This window comes from Mesoplodon bidens (genome assembly GCF_964165515.1).
Source record: "Mesoplodon bidens genome assembly, contig: HAP1_SCAFFOLD_291, whole genome shotgun sequence".
In the NCBI taxonomy this organism is placed as follows: domain Eukaryota; kingdom Metazoa; phylum Chordata; class Mammalia; order Artiodactyla; family Ziphiidae; genus Mesoplodon; species Mesoplodon bidens.
The window spans coordinates 390,260-412,111 of record NW_027671677.1 but is presented as its reverse complement, the minus strand read 5'-3'; the positions used below and the strand labels follow the sequence as shown (position 1 = coordinate 412,111).

The following is a 21,852-nucleotide window of genomic DNA, read 5'->3' as shown; positions in this document are numbered from 1 at the left end:
CTTTTTAAAATACTGTATTTGCATTTGGCTGAATTTGTCTCAGGCCCTGCCTTGCCTGGTCCCCAGCGTGGTGTTTTCTGCTGCAGTCTCTGTAAATTGGAGTTGGGGTGATGGGGCGGTCAGGCAGGGCTGTGTGTATCTGTGTCTGTACGAGGGAGGAGGGGCACACTTTCCAGTGTTTCTGGGCAACAAGCAGGCACTCACTGCAGTTTCCTATCCCTCAGGCCTGGGCTGTGGAGACAGGGGAAGTACCAGGAAGGGGTGGACGACCCCGACCCAGCTAAATGGAAGGCCCAGCTCCGCTGTGCGCTCAACAAGAGCAGGGAATTCAACCTGATGTACGACGGCACCAAGGAGGTGCCCATGAACCCAGTGAAGATATATCAAGTGTGTGACATCCCCCAGCCCCAGGGCTCTATCATTAACCCAGGTGAGGCCTCAGCTGCTGGGGAGAAGGTGGACAGTGTGCCAGGTTCCGGGCTGGACCCTAAAAGCGATAGTCGACTTGAAAGTCGCCTCGCTTACAAAGTTGAAGACTGGTAAATAAAGCAAGAAATGCTGTCCCTAGAAAGAACCCAGAGAACAAAAGATATAAACTCAGCACAGTCTTCCTGCCCACCCAGTGGAACAGTAAAGCATTAGAAAGAAGAGGGGGTATTGAGTTCTATAAAAAATAACTTCTCAGGGCTTCCCTGGTGGCGCAGTGGTTGAGAGTCCGCCTGCCGATGCAGGGGACACGGGTTCGTGTCCCAGTCTGGGAAGATCCCACATGCTGCGGAGCGGTTAGGCCCATGAGCCATAGCCGCTGAGCCTGTGTGTCCAGAGCCTGTGCTCCGCAACGGGAGAGGCCACAACAGTGAGAGGCCCACGTACAGCAAAAAAAAAAAAAAAAAAAAAAAAAAAAATAACTTCTCTTGGGACTCAACACTGAGAAGAGAGGCCAGGTAGTTTAGAAGAAGGAGGGCTTAAAACTTAGAAGGTCTGAGTTATAAACCTCGGTCTTTCTATTTCACTACTTGTGGGACATTGAATCAAGTCATTCAACGTTTTGAGCCTCAGCTTCTTCCACTATAAAATCTGGGTTCTCATCTTTCCTGCGTATTTCAAAGGCTGTTCTAAGAATCAATTGCCATGACATTACGAAGGCTATTAAGTTCTCTTTATAAATGATGGGTAAGTGATCATTTAATTTGTATGGTATTTTTCCTAGGAGAATACCACCTGATCCCTATATTTACTCAATGTTGAGCCAGTTCCGACTAAGAGCCAGATAATTTAGACTTGACCTCCAGTGAATCTAGTGAGGCTCTGCCATGAGGGAAGGGTCTGTCTTCACAGTAAGCTTATAAAGGAGAGAAGCCGTGCTCCTTGGGTCCTTAGAAGGGATGCGAATGTGTAGAAAGGGGTTTAGAGTAGGAATTAAAAGGTTTCTAGGAGAAGGGAGTAGGGTCTGCAGCTCCTGGATAGGGGAGGGGATGAGAGCTTGCACTGGGGCTCCGTAGGAGGAGCTGGGAGTGGGGTGAACACCCTTGGTTCCCACTCTTTGGCATTGAGGGTTCACACTGAACCCAAGGAACCTCTGTGCTGGCAGTGCCTAGCTTGAACAGTGGGTCAGCTGCAGGGATGACAGTGCAACGTGAGCGCCTCACTTTTGACCTTTGTGTGTGTGTGTGTGTGTGTGTTTCTCGGGTAGGATCCACTGGATCTGCTCCTTGGGATGAGAAAGATAATGGTGTGGATGAAGAAGATGAGGAAGGTGAGCTGGACCAGTCACAGCACCACGTTCCCATCCAGGACACCTTCCCCTTCCTGAACATCAATGGTGAGTGGGGTGGGGGGTGGGACCGAGGCATGGAGAGGATGTAAGGGGCTTTGATTTTGCAACCGTTGACACCATATCCACCATTGCACTGGGAGCAGCGACCAGGCCCTGGGGCCAGGCTGCCAGTCTGTTAGCAAGTAGGAGTCATAGGCAAAGGCACTCCGTAGGCATAGTTATCCCAGTGGGGTGGCTTCTAGGCAGAGAGAGCATCTTCTGAATCTTACGTGATAATTCAGAGAAATTTAAAAATTAAACTCGTTCTCCATCCCGCATACAAATACACAAGCTGTTACAAATTTTGCTGATTTCCTTCAGGCCAAGTGCAGGGATCATTTTCGTGAATTGTAGGCAAACTCTTCTGCTATTTCCCTCGGTACAAATTTTCTGTCACTGCCTTAACAGCCTCTGCTAAGGCCGTATCATGGGAAACTTGTGGCTCTACAGCTCTTAATACTAGGCTCTGATACAATTTCTCTACTAGAGACTTTTATCTTTTTTTAATTAATTAATTAATTTATTTATTTATTGTGGTACGCGGGCCTCTCACTGTTGTGGCCTCTCCCATTGCGGAGCACAGGCTCCGGACGCGCAGGCTCGGTGGCCGTGGCTCACGGGCCCAGCCGCTCCGCAGCATGTGGGATCTTCCCGGACCGGGGCACGAACCCGTGTCCCCTGCATCGGCTGGCGGACTCTCAACCACTGCGCCACCAGGGAAGCCCTATCTTTTTTTAAAATTGACTTTTTGAATTCAGCTTCCCAGGAAAGATGCATTTAGAGGTTGGAGGGTCCCTGTGAGACAGAGCAGGTACTGCACCTCCCATTGCACGTTCTGAGGACGCTCAACCACAAGGTGAACTGCTCTTCCACAGCATCTTCCCTTGAACTTTTCACTGACGTGCTCCTAGTCATATGACTTGCATTCAGTTGAGTAGCTTTTCACTACTTTTCTAAGTTCCATCTGGCTGCTAGGGTCAAAGGAGATACTTTTGCCACCTAGAAAATTTAGTATATGAAGAGGATTCCTGTAGGATTTTGCAGTCCCCTTTCCTAGGTGATGCCCCTTCTTTTGAGAATCAGGAAATGACTCTTATCTGTCTACTTGCCCTCCTTCACTTACCCTGTCATTTATAACCTTGCAACCAAGTGATGAGTAAAGACAACGATCATAGAGCTCTCTCAGGTTAATACTGCCACAGCTACATTCCCACTTGGTGCAATTTTAAGATTTGGACGTTTGGAAATGTGAGATCCTTTCCCAAATCTTTGGCTCACTCATTCTGTTATTCTCACCCCTTAAAAGGATGCAACCCATTTCCAGGATCATGATTTCCCTTTTTTTTTTTTTTCATGTTTTTTTAAAGCTAATATTGTGTGTCCTTACGTTATGGGCCACCTTGGATCCTTTATGGAAACATGTGAACATATATTAAAAAATAAAAAAGTAAAATATGGCCCTACAGCCACACCGGGATTTCATTGCTCTGAGAGAGGAGTTGGGGTGCATCAGTGACTTCCACGAAGCCTATACTTTCAAACAGGCTCTGGGCCAGCCAGTTTCCGGCTTAAGCAAGGAGAATGTTCCAGCGGTAACCAACAAGGAGAACCTGGTGACGCCGGTCTCGACTGCATTCCTGGAGCCGACCCTGGGGAGCGACGGCTCTGCGGCCACGTTCGGGAAAACCCAAGAGGATCCCAAACCATTTTGCGTGGGCAGTGCCCCACCGAGTGTGGACGTCACCCCCACCTACACCAAAGACGGAGCTGACGAGGCAGGATCAACCGATGGCAAAGTTCTGAAACCGAAGCCATCTAAGCTGGCAAAGAGAATCGCAAACTCCGCTGGTTACGTGGATGACCGGTTCAAGTGTGTCGCTACCGGACTGTACGCAGACTCCCGTCAGCTCAGCCGGGAGGAGCGGGCATTGCAGGTGAGCCCCCACCACCCGAATTTCAGGAGCCTGACCAGTTGTCAGGTTTTTTTAATGTGTGAAGAGGAGGGGGCCGGGGGTATGATAGGGCAGGACACTGGGCTGATTTGGTTAATGAAGCTTAGGATAATTTAAATGTTTGAAATGTGTCCAGTAAGGGGACGTAAGTGGATACTTTAAGTTATTCTGTAGATTTTAAGCGAACTCCACTCGAATGCTGATAACGGAAGTTTTAATTATTGCGAAGGATGTCTAAAAGACTGCATGACATTTACCTATCAATCGCTTTGATTTCTCTGCCGTTACTGTACGTTAACAAATATACCTAAAAGCGCTGCTTAGAATGCCTTACGTGATACTTGGTGGAGGTGTGTAGCGGCCGCATGTCTGTGAGATTCGTGCAATTTTTTTTTCCACCCAAAAAACAAACAAACAAACAAAACAAAAACACAAACCTTGCTTAAAGGGATAGAGTATGTATTTAACTTGCTAGTGAATGATAGATGTTGTATAGGAATTTCCTTAAGATATTTTACTTTTAATTAAAACACAAATAAAGCCAAATTGTTTTGCAATGTTAAGAAAAAAATTGGTTTATGCTTATAAAAATGGATGAAGTTATCTAAATGATCCATTGAGTGCCGATTTTAATTACATAGATGGAAGGATTACAAGAGGACAGTATTTTATGTCTACCCGCTGCTTACTGTGAGGTCAATTCTTCAAATTTTTATTACTAGAATCTTCCATAAACCTTTTGAGTTAAATTTCATTTCCAAATATACAAAGGGAAGTTTGTGGGCCATGGTCGTCTTTATTCACTGTGCATTTGTTTTCTTTTCTGTTGTGTTTTTGTTTCGCTTTCTTTGCGTTGTGTTTTTGTTTTGTTTTATTTACCTTCGAAAGAGAATGTCTGTCTGTATGCCACAGTGTATGTATGGCTTTACATACACACCACATATATATCTACATACATATGGCTTTACGAAGAAAGAGTGTGTGACTAGTTACACATAGACACTCTTCCGTTTTTATCATTCAATTTTAAAATATCTCAGTTGTATCATAAATTGTGGTTGGTTTTGGGCAAACTTTTCTTTGAAGATACCTTCCTTTAAGGTAAGGGCAGTGAAATAGCTTTGGTGGTAAGGTGTGTCTTTTTTCCATCTCCGTTCTCTTTGTAGCGTGCAGTGATGCGCTTCTCAGAGTTGGAGATGAAAGAGCGAGAAGGTGGCCACCCCACGACCAAAGACTCCGAGGTGCGCAAATTCAGCCCCGCTGACTGGGAAAGGCTGAAAGGAAGTCAGGACAAAAAGCCAAAGTCGGTCGCCCCGGAGGAGGCCATTGCCGACCAGAACGACAGTGAGAGATGTAAGTGAACCCAGGCGGCTCGCGTGTGGTACCACGTCAGTGGGAACGGGGCGGTTCCTCTCCCAGTGCCGAGGGAGGTGAGAGGAAACAGTACGCTTCCGACGGCCCAGCGTCTGGGTGCTGGCTGTTCGGAGAACGGGCTGCTCTGGCCACCCTTCCCAGCTGTGGATTGCAAGGCTGGTTGTCCTTTGGAGCGTTGCGGCATCCAGGAGTGAAGCACCTATGAAATGCTGTTTCCTGGCACGCGTCTCCTTTTTCCGGAGCAATGCTAGTCCTGTAGTTAGTAATAGTCTGATACAGTAGAGCAGAGGAATGGCAGTGCAGGACCTCCGGCGTAGCAGGTATGTGTTCTGTTTTGTAGCAGGTACGGACACGGGTTTTTGGTAGCAGTGGAATGGCACTTGCAGCCAGAGCCAGACCCTCCAGAGTGACAGTCTCCTGTGGGAGGGAGTGGAGGGTACTCGGATTCTCCCTCCAGAGGCAGAGGTTTCGTTCAAGTGCGATGAGGGCTGATGAAGGCCCCAGAGAGATGAGCATCATTGTGTTCTGTGGAGGCTCGTTTGCAGTCATGAGGAGCTGACACCACGCTCCAAGGCCGTGGGATCAACGAGGCCGTTCTTCCCACCAGACGGGTGTGTTCTGTTCTGGAGGCCGAACTGGAGAGAAAGCTAGTGTTGGCCTCGAGTCACACTCTGCGGTCCCATCAGCTGCTCCCCCACTGGGGTTGACTTCTGGCTTGGCCCTCGAGACTTCCTGGGCTAATGAGATGCGTTGGCAGCAAGTGGAGGTCTTTCTCCCGCTTTCTTCCGTGTGCGTGCTTGTGGCCTGCAGCCTGCTCTGGACCCCAGAAATCTCACCGGTGAAGGTGAGTGAGGGCACCTCGGTGAACGTCGAGGACAGGGTGGGCGTGACATCCTCCTGAGACGGGACAGTCGGGGGTGGTGGGCACGTTTGGGAGGCCCAGGCCCTTGGACCCAGTCGTAGGGTCGGCGTTCGCCCGCACGCTTAGGTCGTGGGTGCCTGATGCAGTTCGGGCAAATTGTGGTCAGCAGCAGCGTGTGCTTCTCTCTGCTGCTTGGAGCACTGCCCTCCCCCAGCTCATCTTTGGGGTCAGAGAAAGGCCTGTGGCCAGGGTTCTGCGTAAGCCACACTGGGACTGGTCTGTCCCACGTGGCTCCCGTAGAAGGGGATTTCTGGGGCTAGTCAGTGGCGGCCTTACCCGAGGGATGGGGCTCTTGATGTGCCTGGAGTAGACGATTCCGAGCTCCTCCCCCTCAGGATTGGAATGAAAAACGGAGGGTCCAGGCCACCCTGGAGTGAAGCAGCAAGAAGGCCTCCCTCCTTGCCTGTGCTCACAGCTGACACGCAGCCCTTACCCTCCTGAGTGGCCTCATAACTCAGCTCTTGGGAAGTTTCTCAGAGAGATGTGGTAAAAGTGGGCACGGCCAAGTTCACGGGGATGCACTTTTCTGAGGAGGGGATCTGCCTCTTCTGGGTGGACGGTGAGGGAGGCTGGAGGAAGGGAGCGGGCAGTTAACCGGCCTCGAGTCTTCTCGCCCTTTTCTCCAGCAACGTGGCCAAACCCAGGGTGGCCGCTGCCCTTCACGTCTCAGTGGCCTCACCCGCCCTTCTTCCCAGAGACGTTTGTGTGCATCCTTCCCAGTCTTTCCTGCTGAGCGTGGAGACGAGAACTCGGTGTGGCTGATGGGGAGCAGGGCCTGAGCCCCAGATGATTCCGAAAGCCCCCTCCCCCCACCGCCTGCCTCCAATCTCAGACCGACCGACGGGTCTCTTCCTGGAGCACCCGGGACGTGGCCCAGTGAGCCATGAATGGCCACCATGGGAGGGCAGGAGAAGGGTTGGGGAAGGTGAGGGGCTCCGTTTCAAAGGTTGGGGCAACGGAGGTGGGTTCCCCACCCACCCTCTGTCTTGTAGAAACATGGGGTTTGTAAATAGCGGGTCAGGAAAGGTCACCTGAAGGGGCCACTGTTCTTACTGCGGCCTCCACGTCCAAGGCCCAGCAGGTGTTCACTCCATTCAGCTGGATATGAATGGGCCTTCTTGTTCTTGGGCCATCATGTCTTGAGCTGATATGGGCTCAGGTCCTTCTCATGGGTGTAGGTGTGGCCGAGAGCCGAGCTGTGAGCACATGGGAGCTGGGGCGGGGATTTGGGGCGGGCAGGGGTCACAGCGAGGGTCCAGGATGCCTTCAAGATGCCTTCCCCCTTCTGAGGCAGCCCCTACCCATGGAGGGACCAGGAGCTTCCAAGGTGGTGGGTGCTGTTTCAGTGGCCCTGGTTGTCCTGGTGCGGGTGCATCTTGTTGCTAGGGGCTTGTTTAAAAAAAGGAATTAACTTGAAAACACAGTGGCCGAGATACTCATTTATTCTTTATGATCACATGGGTGGCTGAGTGAAATTTTTATTTTGGAAGTTCACCAGAGTTTGGAGGTTCCTCAGACTTGGAAGTTCATCACTAGGAACCCTCAGTGGCATTTGAAGATGGGGTGGGGCAAGGCGGCACTGGTCCCTTCCTTCTCAAACTTGGAGTAACCATCTCCCTTGCCAACCACTTGGCTGGGACAGGCCTAGGACCTGCTCAGTGGCAGTGCCTGGCCAGGAGCTGGAGGAAGCCTCAGTTGAGGGGCTTCATGAAACTTCTTTGCTCAGGGAACTTCTCTTCCAGCTGAGCACTTGCACGTTTGTAAACTACTTTGGAACAGAGATCCCCTGCACTCCTTGTGTAGCGGGTGTAACTTTGAACAAGGTTAGCCCTGACTGGAGGTGCTATTATAGTTAAGCTACAGAGAAGGGGATTTTAATCCTGGGGAGCCTTCCAGCAAGTCAGAACCCTCTCACCTTGTTTAGGCCTCACTGGGCATGGCTCAACAGTGGTGAGGGTGCTTTGCTGACACAGTGACTTGTAAATGTTGCTGTGGTGATGCTTCTGTGAGGTGATGCTATGGTACAATCATAATGAATTTGGGATATATGTGCTGTGAGTCATAGGACCATGCTGCAGGGACCACGTTCACATCTTGCTTAGACTGGGTGACCAAGGGCACATGGCTTCCCACTTTTAGAAGGGCCAAAAGTAGCAATGATGGCAAAGCCTGATGGTTAGGATCCCCGTGTATCTATTTATCTCCCCATCTCCTTTGCCCTCAAGGGTCATCCTCGTGTGGGTCGTGGTTAGAACAGTCTTTGAGAAGCTCCAAGTGACACGGAGCCTCTACCCCATGGCTGGTGGCCATGGGCATCTTGGGCAGTCGGGGTGGGTGTCCTTCAGGGTTATTACTGGCCTGGGTAAGGTCACACTAGCGTAAGGTCTTGGGGGGCCTTAGCTGAGGGGAATTGAGATCTTTGCCCTAAAAGGCTCCGGGGTTGGGGGAAGGGTGGATGGACCTAGTTTGGGAAAAGAAACTTTCAAATTGGACATGGGGGTTCTTAAGGTAGCCCTTCCATTCCTCCATGGATCCCCTCCCACGGAGCTTTTAGGGAAGGCTGATTGGACCAGATTGGACCAGAGAAGTCCAATGGTGTCACCAGCAGGGCTCACCTCTTAAAATTTCCTACATTTCAGGCCTGAGATTCAGGCTGGTCTGAAAGTCTTGGCATCTTTTGGTTAAAGGGATTTTTCCAGCCTTTCTCTGTGCTGAGCCCGGCCCGTGATTATGAAGCCCACCCTGGAGGGAGGCTAGCAATAACATTCCCACTTTACAAGTGAAGGGGGCCGAGTTGTAAAGCGGCGCCATTCCTGCCTGAGTGTTTAAGAGGGTCACAGAGCAGCCGGAGTGAGAGCTGCAGCACGCCGTCTTCACCGGGCCTGCGGTAGCCTGGGCTGCATCACCCGTAAGCACAGGCCAGGAGTTTGGGGTTTCTCCTGATGCCATGACAGGAGACCCTCGCGGTTGGGGTGATTCCACCATTCCGGCAAGAGTAGATGGGGATCTCTCCCACCTTGGGATACCCTTGGAGAAAAGCTAAGTGTGTTCCACCATTGAGAACACAGGTCAGGCTAGCCCAGGCCAGGGTGAGGTTCATCCCCACAACTGGCTGCCATTAAATGCTGGGAATGCCCCCCAAGAGAGGCTGATCAGGGGACCAGCCGGCTGGGCCGAAGTGGGAGTGATACTTGAAGTGGTCTAGGGAGAGGAGGAGGAATGCGAGCAGCATGTGAGGGGTGTGTCCATGATTTCATCTAGAAAAACGGGCTGTGGGAGCTTAGCTCAGGTGTTAACGAAATACCAAACTCATACACCCACCCCCACCCCCGGCCGGTGATGGACACAGGGTCATCTTCGGGGAACTCTTTAACAGCACAGTGATCATTATGGAATTATTTGTGTGTTAGAAACAATGTGACTAGCAAAGCAGTTGAACTGTTTCTTTGGCTAGAGCAAAAGCGAGGAGTAATGTTAGGCTGGGGTGATTGGAGGAAAAGCCCCAAGTGGATGCTAGATTGAGCAGAGGGGGCAGGAGCTACACAGGCGGAGCTGGGGTGTGAGCAGTTCAGCCCTGCCCGCCGCCCCCCCACCCGCCCCCCCATGAAGGGGGTTGGAGTCTTGTCTTTGAAATGTCCTTAGATGCTTGTTGCCTGGGAAGGAAGGCGTGGAGACGTGCCAGGTGGGTGACTGGTGTCACTGAGGGCCTTCTTCCTAGACAGGAACTAGGAGCAGCCCCTCGATGGCAGTGAAATGCTTTTCCCCCCACGGGTGTGGAAGGAGGACAGACGGACTTGTAGCAATCTGGTTGAGTTCTTTGAAATTGCCCTTGACCCTTGTGTGTGCACCAGGAAGCCTTTCCTTTCCCTTTGCTAGGCTCCTCTTGCCTTGGTCTCCCCAGCTTCCCAGCCTCCCACCATTCTTTCCCTACCCTTTTTCTTCACCCTCGCCCCTGCTGACCCAAGTGAACATTGGTGCTATGTCTGTGTAGATGGCAGTTGGGGGCTATTTGGTCTGTTGATGACATCAGCCTTTTTTGTTTACTAGCAGCTGTTTCCATAGTCATTTGTAGCTCTGCCCTGATTGGTTGGATAGTCATTTGTAGCTCTGCCCTGATTGGTTGGATCTTACTGTGAGGTCACTCACCCCCCCTTTAAAAGTAAGCCACCTTGGAGAGTTAAGCAGTTAGGGAGTTATCTCACATGCCTATAGAGAGATAGTGTAGATGCCTCACCTTGACCCTTGAAGGATGGATTGTGAGTGGGCTACACGCCTCATCTTCTGCTTTCTTTGCTGGCTGTGTTCAGCTGTCCTTCCTTTGGGACGTCTTTCTGAGGGTTTTGTGCTTCCAGCGTGTGAGGCCCCTGGTCTCCAAAGGGGGGTGGTCTGTTGGTAGCAGATTGCCTTGGGCATGGGGGTCCTGCCTGCTCCTGGTGACCTTTGTTCCCTCCTTTCCGGGTTGTCTCCCCTCCCCTAGGGGAGTGTTATGATGGAAGCAAACCTGACCCCTTCGAAGCCCCAGAAGACAGTGATCTTCCTGAGGACATGGACACGGAGCCCCCCAGAGAGTCCCTCACCGACCAGACGGCCCCGGACGCGTCACGCAGCCCCACCCTCCGGCTGAACAGAAAGCGCAAGGTCTCTGGCAATAGGAAGCACACTGAGACCACTGTGCTCCCGGAGAACTCCCTGCTGAAAGCCAAGCCGAGACGGGTCTCCAAAGGTGAGCTCGGTTTCGCTTCGGCCCGCAGGGCACCCTACGGAAGTCCTGGAGCGGAGCAGTGGAAAGTTCCAGTCCCACCCTGGAGCCCTGGGGGGAGCCACTCACACCTCCCCACCCCCCACCCCCCCAAAGCCAGGTGGCGGGGCTGGAGCCCAAAGGTGGCCAAAGGCAAATAGGCCCCCTCCCGAGACTTGGTGACAAGTTCCAGCCAACACAGTGACCACACCCCTCCCCTCCCCCACTCCTGTTAGTGATGTGTAAGACAGTTCGTTCCCCACCCTGGGGGGCTTCTTCATTAATTTGTAGTTATTTCTCCATTAGCTGACTGGCCTGAGAGGGAAATGACAAACAGTTCCTCTAACCACTTAGAAGAGCCACATTATAGTGAGCTGACCAACCTGAGGTGTGCATTGAATTAACAGGGCTCCATCCCAGAAAGCAGCGCCGCTTGCTGCACCTTAGAGAACGGCGGAAGCAGCAGGTGTCGGCAGCAGAGAGCAAACCTGGCCGGCAGGGCAGGAAGGAAGTGACCCAGGCGGTCCAGCCTGCGGTCACCCCCCAGGGCAATAGCATCTCCGAAGAGAAACCTGGCAGGAAAAGGGCAGAGGCCAAAAGCAACAGAAGCTGGTTGGAGGAGTCCCTTAAATGCAGTGACAATGAACAAGGTACGCACGGGGCGGGGGGCGCTCCTGGAGGGTGGATCACCCGCCCTCTGTGGGAAACGGCCCTGGAGGGGACCTGAGCGCCATCCAAGTTGACAAGAGTAGTGTGTGGCGAGCGGGGAGTTTTCTTCATGAGGTCCTTTCAGCCTGCACACTTCCTTATGGAATGGACAGTGAGGTGGGAGCTCGACTTCCTGGGCTGCTCCTCATCACCCAGCCCGCGGCTGGGCAGGAAGGGAAGTCTTGGGTGACCCCGGGCGCTTGTCAGTGCCCTCATTCCAGCCTCAGGCTGTCTGTCCCCAGTCGCCCTGTCCCGAGCACCCAGGCCCCCCACGGGTGGGGACGGGAGCGCACGAAGGGCTGGCTTCTGCCCTCTCTTGCGGCCCTTTGAAGCGACTTGCCATTTGGCGTTTCGTGGGTTAGCCCATTTGCCGGTTGAATGTGGGATGATTAAAATATTAGTGCTTTGAAAACATAATTGGTATATCTTTAAAAACTGAATCTGCTCCAACGATCAGTGCTAACAATGGGCTTTTCTTTCCTCACCGGCTACAACTGTGTAACGCCCGCTTCTTCTCCCCCTGACAGATGTGCTGTGCATGGACGAAGAAATGGATCGGCAGCCTTCGCCCCTGCCGCAGAAATACACCGACAACAGCGAGAAACCATCCGCGAAGCGACCGTGCAAAACCAAGCCTTTGAGCCCTCAGGAGCCCAGGCGGGGCTTGCCGCTGCCAGGGGACTCCTACGTGGACAATGCGGATGGCAAGGTACCTCTTGCCCCTGGCTCTCCCCCGCCCCCCGGGCCCATGCAGGCACATCCTGCCTGCCTACTTCTCTGCTTCTGGGGACAAAGTTTTCCTTTTCCTGAACCCCTCCCCCCAAAATGTCCCTGCCCCTTCCTAGGGCACCTGTCTCCTGGGTGGCGGTGAAGTTTCCAGCGAGTAAAAATGCAGCCCCTTCCTCGCGCCCCGCCTCCCTCAGACAGAGAGGAGGAAAAGTGCTTTCCTCCACTCAGGAGCGGCCTGAGCCCAGTTCCGACTATGATCTTTCGCCGGCCAAGCAGGACCAGAAGCCCTTGGACCGTTTGCAGCAATTGTTACCAGCTTCCCAGGCCTCGCAGCTGACATGCTCAAGCTCCCCTCCAGAGACCACCCAGTCCCGCCCGATGCCACCAGAAGCGCGGAGACTTATTGTCAATAAGAACGCGGGCGAGACCCTCCTACAGCAGGCCTCCCGGCTTGGCTACGAGGTGAGCATCCTTGTGGGTGCCCCGGATCAGGATCCGCCGGCTGCTGCTCCTTGGGTGGGGGACACACTGGCTGGGGATGGGGGGCGGGTCTCAGAGCCCAGCCCCCTCCACGTGGCGGGCTGGGCTGGGTGTTCCAGCAGGGTGTTTGCGTTGGCCCCGCTCACACTGCGGGCTCTTTGGTGGCTTGTTCAGTCGTGGTGTGAAAAGAAAGGCAGGCCTCTCTGATGTTCCGTTCCCGTTCAGGCAGGTAGGCTGCTTCGGCCAGTCCGGCTCACTTATCTCTGATATAAGATCTGACCTAACCCAGGGCTTGGCGACCAGGGGAATTTTAATGAGCCCTTTTGGATTCTGAATAGCAAGAAGGAGAGTAGTTATTAGCTCTACTAACTTGTGCTGTTTGGGGCAGAGTGATGCCCCTGTGGGGTAGCGGGTGGGAAGTGTCTGTGCAGAGTAGGGGTGGGAGTGGGGCAGACCTGAGCAGTCTCTTTCTGAGAGGGCACGGGAGCCGAGGGCTGATGGGCGGGGAGCAGGGGTTGAGCCTTGCACAAAACTCCCTGTCCACACTGCTGTATCCCAACCCAGCACGGCTGATGACAGTGATGGCCTCTATTGCTAGAGCAACATAGAAAGATAGCTGATATCTGCCTAAGCCCGTGTGATCTGTAGTAACTCCTTTCACCCTTTTAACATCTTCACTTGGGAGTAACGAGTACTAGCCCACTCTCGGATGAGGAAACTGAGCCTCAGAGGGGTTAGCTGATACCCGTACAGGTAGCAATCCAGCAGTGCTCCACAGCCCACCACGCTCCTCAGCAAGACTGGCTCACACTGGAATTGCCCTTTTTACAGTTCAAAACCTCTGTGAGACAGATGACTCTCCATGCCCTGTGCAGTTCCCCCACCATACTTGTCAGTAGCAATTGTGATGTAATAGCCCACAGGGCAAAGGCATTTTTCTGTGCTGGCATCAGCCCTCTGGGAGTTGAATGGTGACAGTAAAACGCGGTGCAGCAGGCTGAGCGTGGAGGTGTGGCTGAGCACTGGGGTGGCAGGACCCAGGCTGGCCCGGAGCCCTGGCGCCCACACCCTCAGCCAGCTCTGTGCCCCTGTCCCCCGTCTCCCGTCGTGTCCCCCCACCCCGGTCCATAGTGCCGTGAGCCCTTGGAAGTGTGCCTGCCTTGGCCCTAAGGCATGACTGTGGGTGGGAAGTTGGAAGCACTAGGGCTATGCTTAGTTTGGGATGTTTTTTTGTTGTTGTTGTGGGTTGAATGTGCTGTTGTTTATATCTACACGTCTCTTGGAGACCTCTCCATTAGCTAGAGAGCACTTTCTGGTAGTTAGCGCAGGTACTTGCAGGTGAAGTCCAAGGAGCACCCAGTTGGTTTCCCAAGAGCTGAGAGCGGGCGCCTAGGAGGACAGAGCAGATGTTGCACATAGTGTTGAGCTAGACGCCCCCGTGGTTGAGAAGATAGTCTCCTTGCTTCCAGCAAACGCTGGAGGTGGGGGGGAGACCCCTAACCCCAACTTTTGGGTTAGGGTTGAGAAAGTAGACTCCCGCTTCCAGCAAATGCTGGAGATGGGGGGGCGGGGTGCTGCTGCACCCGCCGTGGAGGGCGGGGCTCCGAGCCCCACCTGTGAACTTGGCATCATTTCCAGCAGCCTCCCTTTGGGACCAGAGAGGTCAAAAGACCCTCGTTGGTCCTCTAAGACAGTTTCCATTTTGGTTTGGTGGCTCTGAGGCCTGGACCAAGGGGCACTTGATCCATACTTTTTTAGGCTACCTGGCCTTTGATTGCACAGGAAGCCTTGGGAATGTTTACGGTCGGATTTGTTTTTTTCTTCAAATGTAAATTTCAATATATAGATTCCACACATCACCAGTGTTGATGCTGAACATTGTGACAAGTAGATGAACGCTTTCAACTTTGAATCCAACTTTCTGGGATTTCTCTGGGCAGAATTTTAAATGTTGGGATGATGGCCCAGTTGGGAGATGTGGCAGCTTCAACCTTTTCAAATTGAAGGACAGTTTGCTTAAGCAGATAAGGCTGTGGTTTGGGAGGGTTTTCCTGAAGTTTTGTCTTCAGCATTCTTGGTTATTTTCTTCTGCTTAGCCAAAGATACCATGTGTAGTATAAAGGCTGTCTGAGCTTTATGTCATGATAATGTGGTTCTGGAAGTTTAGAAACACACTCTGGCTTCAGATCCGCGTTAAATAGATCACTTGCATGGCCAAAGACCTCAAACCTTTCCCTCCTGGGAAAAAGGCTTCTATTTCTTAGGCTGAAACGCCAGTGTGCAACCACATGCTTGTGCCTTTAGCGGTGATGGTTAAATTTCCTATGAATTGAATAACTCATGTTTTTTAAAAAGTTAATTAGGCATTTAATTAACAACGTCGGGCTTATGGCCTTTATGGTTACATTTTGCGGGTAATGGCATGCGGTTTATAGCCGCTGAACAGAGAGCTGTCCGACAAAAGCAGTTTGACTTTGCTTGGGAATGGCTGGGCTGCCCTTCAGACACTCCCGTTTATTTCTAGCGGAGAAAATAGACCAAGGAATGTGTTGCGTCGACAGACTCCCCCCGCCTCTTCACCTTTCAGTTAGAGAAAGTGTTGGTGGCGATGGTTGCCATCCATTTAGAGGCCATCACCCTCCTAGTTAGGATAGTGTAGTTAGCCCACTTGACCCCCAACAGAGAAGGCCTGTGGGATGCTCGTCACAGCTGGATTGCATCCCTCTAACTGGGGCCCTCTTGGGCCCTTTGAATCTTCCCAGCTGACCAGGTACCAAAGACCTGAGTTATAGGTCTAGTACTTCATGTTAATTGAACTTGGGGTTTAATATCTCTGGGCCTCAGTTTCCAAGTGTTGAATGAGGATGGTACTACCTTCCTTTCCTGGTAGCTCCTGGGTTCCTGTGGGTGACAGAAGACGTCCTCATCTGGGGAAATGAGAAGCACTGTGTAAATAGTGGGATCAACGTGGTTGAGTTAGGACAGCCCGTGGCAAAAAGTCTGACCTGGCCGTGGGGCTACTGCTGCCTTTGCTGCCATCTTCCGGGAGAAGAGAGTTGACTTACCCATCAGCTTGGACGGCCTTTCATTTCTAGGTACCCTTGAATCTGCCCTAGTAGTGATGAAGGTTTCCAGGTGAAGGCCATGATTGTCACAGCAAATAAACCCTGGGTTGAGTAAATTGATGTGTGCACAGCAGTTGGTGGCGTTCAGACCTGATCCCAGAGCCACGTGACAGGGCCTCTCCCTGGCTGGGGCACACAACTCATTAGCTTGCAGCCGTCCACTCAAGTCTGGCTAGTGAGGGCCTGCTAAAAGAGCAGCAGCTTCATGCGGTATCCTGGATACCAGGGCTCGGGGCAGGTGGCCTGGGAGCCCAGAGGATTGTGGGCTTTCTGGCAGGTTGGGATGTAAACGGAGAAACGCATTCGTGGGCGTGCCTTTTCTCTTCCTCCTCTTGTTTTGGAAGGGAGCTGCTGCAGTGACCTGAAGTAACAGGGCCCCGATGGCCAGGTTTACCAGCATGCCCCATTGGGTTCACGTGGTAAGCAAATGGAACATTCTAGTTTGCTCCCAAGTGAGTGGTCACCTTTGATTGGCGTGTCCTCCAAAGGGCATAAAAGGTTTTACAGAACCCATCTCGCACTTATGAGCAGCTAGAATGACCCCCGTTTTAGGTTTAACAGATAAGTTACCTGAGAGATGTCACAAGGAGGCCTGTTCTGACCCCATCCCATCCCCTCTTACCCAGCAGACCATGTGTTGGGCCACATGCACGTTCTGCCTACTCCCAGCTCTCAGAACCTGACGGCTCTCTGCTGGGCACGACTTACCCAGTATTAACAGTATAACGTGTTTTCTGGTGGCAAATGCTTTCGATGTGTCTGAAAACTTTCTTAAGGTAATAAAACATTGAATAAGTTCCTGCTCTGCTTACTGGGAGTGGTTCATATTAATATTTTAACAAGCCAAAGAAATAAGGTTAATAACAGTGATTCTAATGCACAGTGTTGACACAGAACATCTCCGGGGGCGGGGGTGAACGTTTTATTTGATTCTTGAAATGTGGAGGTTGCAGCCTGTGGTGTATCAGGTTCCTGTCATTAACTTGGGGCAGAATCAGTCTAAAATTTTCATATTTACTTGAGAGGGTGGAGTGAGGCAAAATAGAGGGTGGGGTTATTGGAGGCATTTTGTGTCATTCCTCGAGGATGGAGGGAGAGAGCTTCTCTTTAACTCTACTTAACGTACAGACAAGAGCATCTGAGGCCCAGGTTCTGATTTGGGTTCTTAACAAGGGTTGCGAGGATGTAGGTGACCTGGGTGTCCCTGCTTCTCTAAGCTGGGGAATGTTCTCTGGCTGATTTAAGCTCTCTTTAAGTGTTGGTCATCCATACTTTGATCTAAACTTGTGTTATCGTCCACTGCCACTGACTGAACAGACCCATCAAGTGAGAATGGTCTGTGCTTGGCAATGTGTCATCTAAGATGTTAGCAGCTGTGACACCTCTGTACTGGTCACGTCGGCCCCTGGGCTGAGGGCTTCCATCGCTATCCGAATGCGTCCTCTCAGCAGCCCTGTGGAAGCTTGGAGAAGTTCAAGGGTAACTTGCCCATGGCCAGGCCACTGGTGCAGCAGAGCCTTAGACAACACTGTCTGCATCTCCAAGCCCTTCTCACGCACTCTCACCCCCCACCAGGATGCCTGCCGCCTGCCCGCGCCATGGTGGGCTTTTGGCCCCAAGGATGTATGCCTTTGAAAGTGGGCACCGGCAAGCTATGGGGAGGTCACCCTTACAAGGTTCACTGTATGGTGGTCTGATGGTATCTCCTCTCCTCTCCTCTCCTCTCCCCGTAGGAAGTGGTCTTGTACTGCCTGGAGAACAAGATTTGTGATGTGAACCACCGCGACAACGCGGGTTACTGTGCCCTGCACGAGGCTTGTGCAAGAGGTTGGCTCAACATAGTACGACACCTCCTTGAATATGGCGCCGATGTCAACTGCAGTGCCCAGGATGGAACCGGGTCAGTGGCGGTCTTGCTCTTGGCCTGGCCCTGCTGGGGCATAGGCAGTGGTTCTCAGGGTGTGCGGGGAACCCCAGAAGGAAAGATGGAGAGTGAGTGCCATGTAAGCACACTGATGGCGGAGTCCTCTAGAATGGAATCGGACAGATCTTTCTGGCAAATTTACATAGAACTTTAAAACTCTGTGACACTCTTATGGACAGAAGTCCCTGAAAATGTTGAGCCTGCATGAATAATCAGGGGTGTTCTCTTTTAAGACCCTGGACTCTCCACCAGCATCTGTTGAATCTCAATCTTGAACATATATGTGAGTTGAAAGTTGCAGGAGTACAGACAGGTCCAGTGGCAACTGGCTTGATAGGACCTGCCATGTCCACCCACATCCCCGGGCCTGGCCCCCACTCTGTCCTTGACCTCGGTTTATTGGCCAGAGGCCCATGTCTGAGTCAGCCCAAGCATCTTCCTGGTTGTACCTGGGATGCCACCACAGGGCAGGGCACTGGGGCTTTCCTGACGGTCATAAAATGAGCAAAACCGTAAGGTATTTGGTGGTTCATGGTTTCCAAATAGCATCCTTTCTGGATGGGACTGCGGACAGTGTTCCTGACCCCAGCGGACACGGGCAGGAGGACTCTGTATCCTCCTGAGAACTCGCCCTGCCTGTCGACTGCTTCTGGGCGAGAGGGTTGATCACTCATCTCCAAATTGGTTTCAGGAGAGGTTCCACTTTGCCCCTAGTTTCTTTTACCAACTGCACTTTTTGGGTTTTGTTTGTAATGGTGTAACAATGGCTTGTCGTATCTGCTTCCGTGGTGCTGGGGTTCTTCCCCCCACCCCGCTGTATGTTACCTTCATACAGTCTGTCACTATTTAAGTTCATTGGAAACATTTTCATCGTGGCCTGAGTTCCTCCTTGGGCCATGCATTAAGAGAGATTTGCATTGAAGAATTAGGCCTGAGATGGTCCCTTCACCTGTCCCGTAAAGGGTTATGTGTTGAAATAACAGAGTAATTTGTCGCAGCGACCGTACACTCACCTCCTCGGTGAAATAGCGCGCCTACGAGGCTTGGCCGCACACGCTCGATTTTGCCCCGTGTCCTTAGAAGCAAGCGTCGCGTGCACGGGTGTAATCCCCCGCACCTCTCCTAGGCCTCTCCACGATGCTGTCAAGAATGATCATCTCGAAATTGTCCGCTTGCTCCTCTCCTACGGTGCTGTTCCTACCCTGGCTACGTACTCAGGTAGAACCATCAAGAAAGTGAACCACAGCGAACTTCTGGAGAAGTTCTTAACAGGTACGGCAGAGGTCAAGACACGGTCTTGTTCAAGCATCTAGACGGTGACTTCACAGCCTTTCACCTGGGTTCCCCCTACCCCCACCCCCCGTTTACTCTAAGTGACCCTTTACTGGGAAAAGCGGCCCAACGTTAGTCTGTCAAAGAAGAGGTACGTACTTTGAGTTTTGCGAGGTGGGGGGCTAGCCAGGCTAGCTTTTGTTTGGCAGGCTGGGGCGGTGAGGCGGGCAGTCCCTCAGGAAGGCGGGTGGACGCGTGGGGAGGTTTCAGTCAGATACCTGGAGGCGTGTGCAGTGGGACTTGTCAGGAGGTGACACCAGCCCCAGCGTGAGATGTTCCCGAACTCCAGCAGCATTTGCCTCTTACCAGCAGGCGTTATCTTGTTTCTCTCTCTCTCTCTCTCTCTCCCCCCCACCCTGCAGACTGTTTAAATAACCTGCAGGCTCCTGACGACGGTAGCCCCGGTTGCTCTTCGGAGTTCTCTGGCAGCTCTGTGTGTGCTGAACAGCCTTGTTCGTTTCAGTTGGGCTTCTGGGGGTGGTGGTGGTGCTGTGAGCAGGACTTGCTTGGGAAAGAATTTTTCCAGAGTCCTTTTTGGCGAACAGCTGGAATCTTGTTCCAGCTTACTGACCTCTCTCTTGTTTGCCCCCCCGTTTAGAACCAGATGATGAAAGTGGTTACGATGTTTTAGCAAATCCCCCACGACCGGAGGACCAGGATGACAGCAACGAGGCCTATGGTGACCTATTGGAATCTGAATTTTCCGAAGACCCCCTTTTGCCGTGTTATAACGTCCAGGTGTCCGTCGCTCAGGGGTGAGCGTGGCCAGCGTGTGGTCGAGAGCCAGCCCAGCTGCTCTGTGGGGTGGCAGGAGTTAGAAATCCCCTTCAGCAGATGAGGGTGGATGGGTTGTGGGGTGAGTGAATTCCTCACCAAGTGTCCACCGACCTCACATAATGCAGTGGAACTTTTCCAGAAAAGTTTGGGGGGTGGGAGGGCTCGCCAGCCAACTGCCCTCATTGGAACACACCCCTAGAGCCCAAAGGACACGGGAGTCAGCGACTGCAATTGCACAGTTTCAGTCAGTAAACTCTTGGGGAAGGGATCCTCCCCAAACGGCTACCATAGGGGCCTTCCAAGGCGCGTGGGGTCCACGGGACGATACTGATGTGTACCCGCTTCTCGTATAAGATTAGAGAAAGCCGTATGTGGCACCTGGGATCTTATGTGTCTTCAGATTTGCTTAGATCGAGTCTTGTCCCCACGGTCGGGCCACTGTGCCCCATGACCAACCCTTTGGAGTGAACACATCAGGAGACCTTGCTCTGCTGTGTGTTGACCCCGGTGCTTAAGGAGTAGCATCCTCCTTGGACTCTGAGGCTGGGAACGTGTCTGCCCTTGTGGTGACATTCTATTCGGGATAGAGATGATAAAGCGTGGCAGGGTATCAGGAAGGATTGTACCACCTCCCTTCTCGAAAAAGCCTCACTCCCGGCAGCATTGAGAGGCAGGTTGGAGGTGTGGGAAAGGCAAGGAAAGCCAGGTGACCTCGAGTGTTTCTCATGCTCTCTCCGTGAGGGCCGGAGGAGAGGAGAGGTCAAAGAGGTGTTTGCCATCTCCCTTGGGTTGGCATACAGACTGGTTTTCCCCAGTGACTAGAACGGGGTGCACTTACTTGGAGAGGGGTGACCTGAGTTGTGACCAGAGCCAAGGCAGCACTGGGGTGGCCTGCAACGAGGCTCGTTCAGGGGCGCTGCTCCTGCCTTTGTCTAAGTTGGCTGGTCTGCCCTAGGTGGTCTCTTAACACATGCACATGAGTCCAGAGTTCCCCCGCTAGAAGTAGATCTTCCGGGCTTCCCTGGTGGCACAGTGGTTAAGAATCTGCCTGTCAGTTCAGGGGACACAGGTTCGAGCCCTGGTCTTGGAAGATCCCACATGCCACGGCGCAACTAAGCCTGTGCGCCACAGCTACTGAGCCTGCGCTCTAGAGCCCGTGAGCCACAACTAGAGAAAGCCCGTGCGCAGCAACAGGCCCAATGCAGCCAAAAATAAATAAATAAATAAAATTACAAAAGAAAAAGAAGAAGTAGACCTTCTAAGGACAGTGAGAAGTGGGGTGGGGGTGGGGTAATCAAAGTGGAAGTAGCAGGCCCTTTCACCGCCAGGAGACGGGTAGTTCATAGTTGGGAGCGCCTCTAATTTTGCCGGAAACTCAAACCACTGTCCTTTCTCTGGTGTAGGCGTCGTAACTGGCTGTTGCTCTCAGACCTGCTCAAGAAACTGCAAATGTCCTCCTGCATATTCCGCTGCAATTTCCCAAATGTGGAAATCGTCACCATCGCGGAGGCCGAGTTCTGCCGGCAAGTGTCAGCAAGTCTCTTATTCTCTTGCCCCAAAGACCTGGAGTCCTGTAATCCAGAAAGTAAGGAGCTCTTAGATCTGGTGGAGTTCACGAACGAGCTTCAGACTCTGCTGGGCTCATCCGTGGAGTGGATCCTCCCCAGAGACCTGGACTCAGACGACAACTGGTGAGCTCGCCAGGGCCCGCCGTGTACAGTGTGTCATGGTGTTAATCCTTGTGCATATGTGTCCTAATACGACTATTTCTGTAAAGAAAGGACACTATGAGACACGACTCCAGTCGGAAGGACTTCAAAACATGTTTTTTTCTTTTTAAAATTTTAAGTCAGTTTTTATGAAGTTGTTAATAAAGTTTCTTTACTTTTCAATGTACACATGCTTTGGAATATGTTTGTTTTTACTCGGAACAATTGTTTCTTTTCTTTTTTAAGGAGAAAAAAAAAAGGCAAAG

General features: G+C 52.2%; 1 protein-coding gene across 1 annotated transcript; it reads left to right on the top strand.

Moving 5' to 3' along the window:
* Nucleotides 1-3,058: 3,058 nt before the first annotated feature.
* LOC308611206 (BCL-6 corepressor-like) lies at nucleotides 3,059-21,773 on the top strand. The gene is made up of 10 exons (XM_081260083.1): nucleotides 3,059-3,750; nucleotides 4,935-5,121; nucleotides 10,542-10,787; nucleotides 11,210-11,452; nucleotides 12,038-12,219; nucleotides 12,468-12,701; nucleotides 17,578-17,744; nucleotides 18,895-19,040; nucleotides 19,699-19,855; nucleotides 21,281-21,773. Exons 1-10 carry the CDS (start codon nucleotides 3,271-3,273, stop codon nucleotides 21,570-21,572), a joined length of 2,334 nt encoding a protein of 777 aa, XP_081116209.1. The 5' UTR covers nucleotides 3,059-3,270; the 3' UTR covers nucleotides 21,573-21,773.
* The last annotated feature ends 79 nt before the right edge of the window (nucleotides 21,774-21,852 follow it).

Bases quoted from the DNA above. Each gene is read 5' to 3' on its own strand.
- LOC308611206 (XM_081260083.1), top strand. From the start codon at position 3,271: ATGGCCCTACAGCCACACCGGGATTTCATTGCTCTGAGAGAGGAGTTG. The intron at 12,702-17,577 runs GTGAGCATCCTT...CTCTCCCCGTAG, and splicing joins CCTCCCGGCTTGGCTACGAG to GAAGTGGTCTTGTACTGCCT. The intron at 19,856-21,280 runs GTGAGCGTGGCC...TCTCTGGTGTAG, and splicing joins CAGGTGTCCGTCGCTCAGGG to GCGTCGTAACTGGCTGTTGC.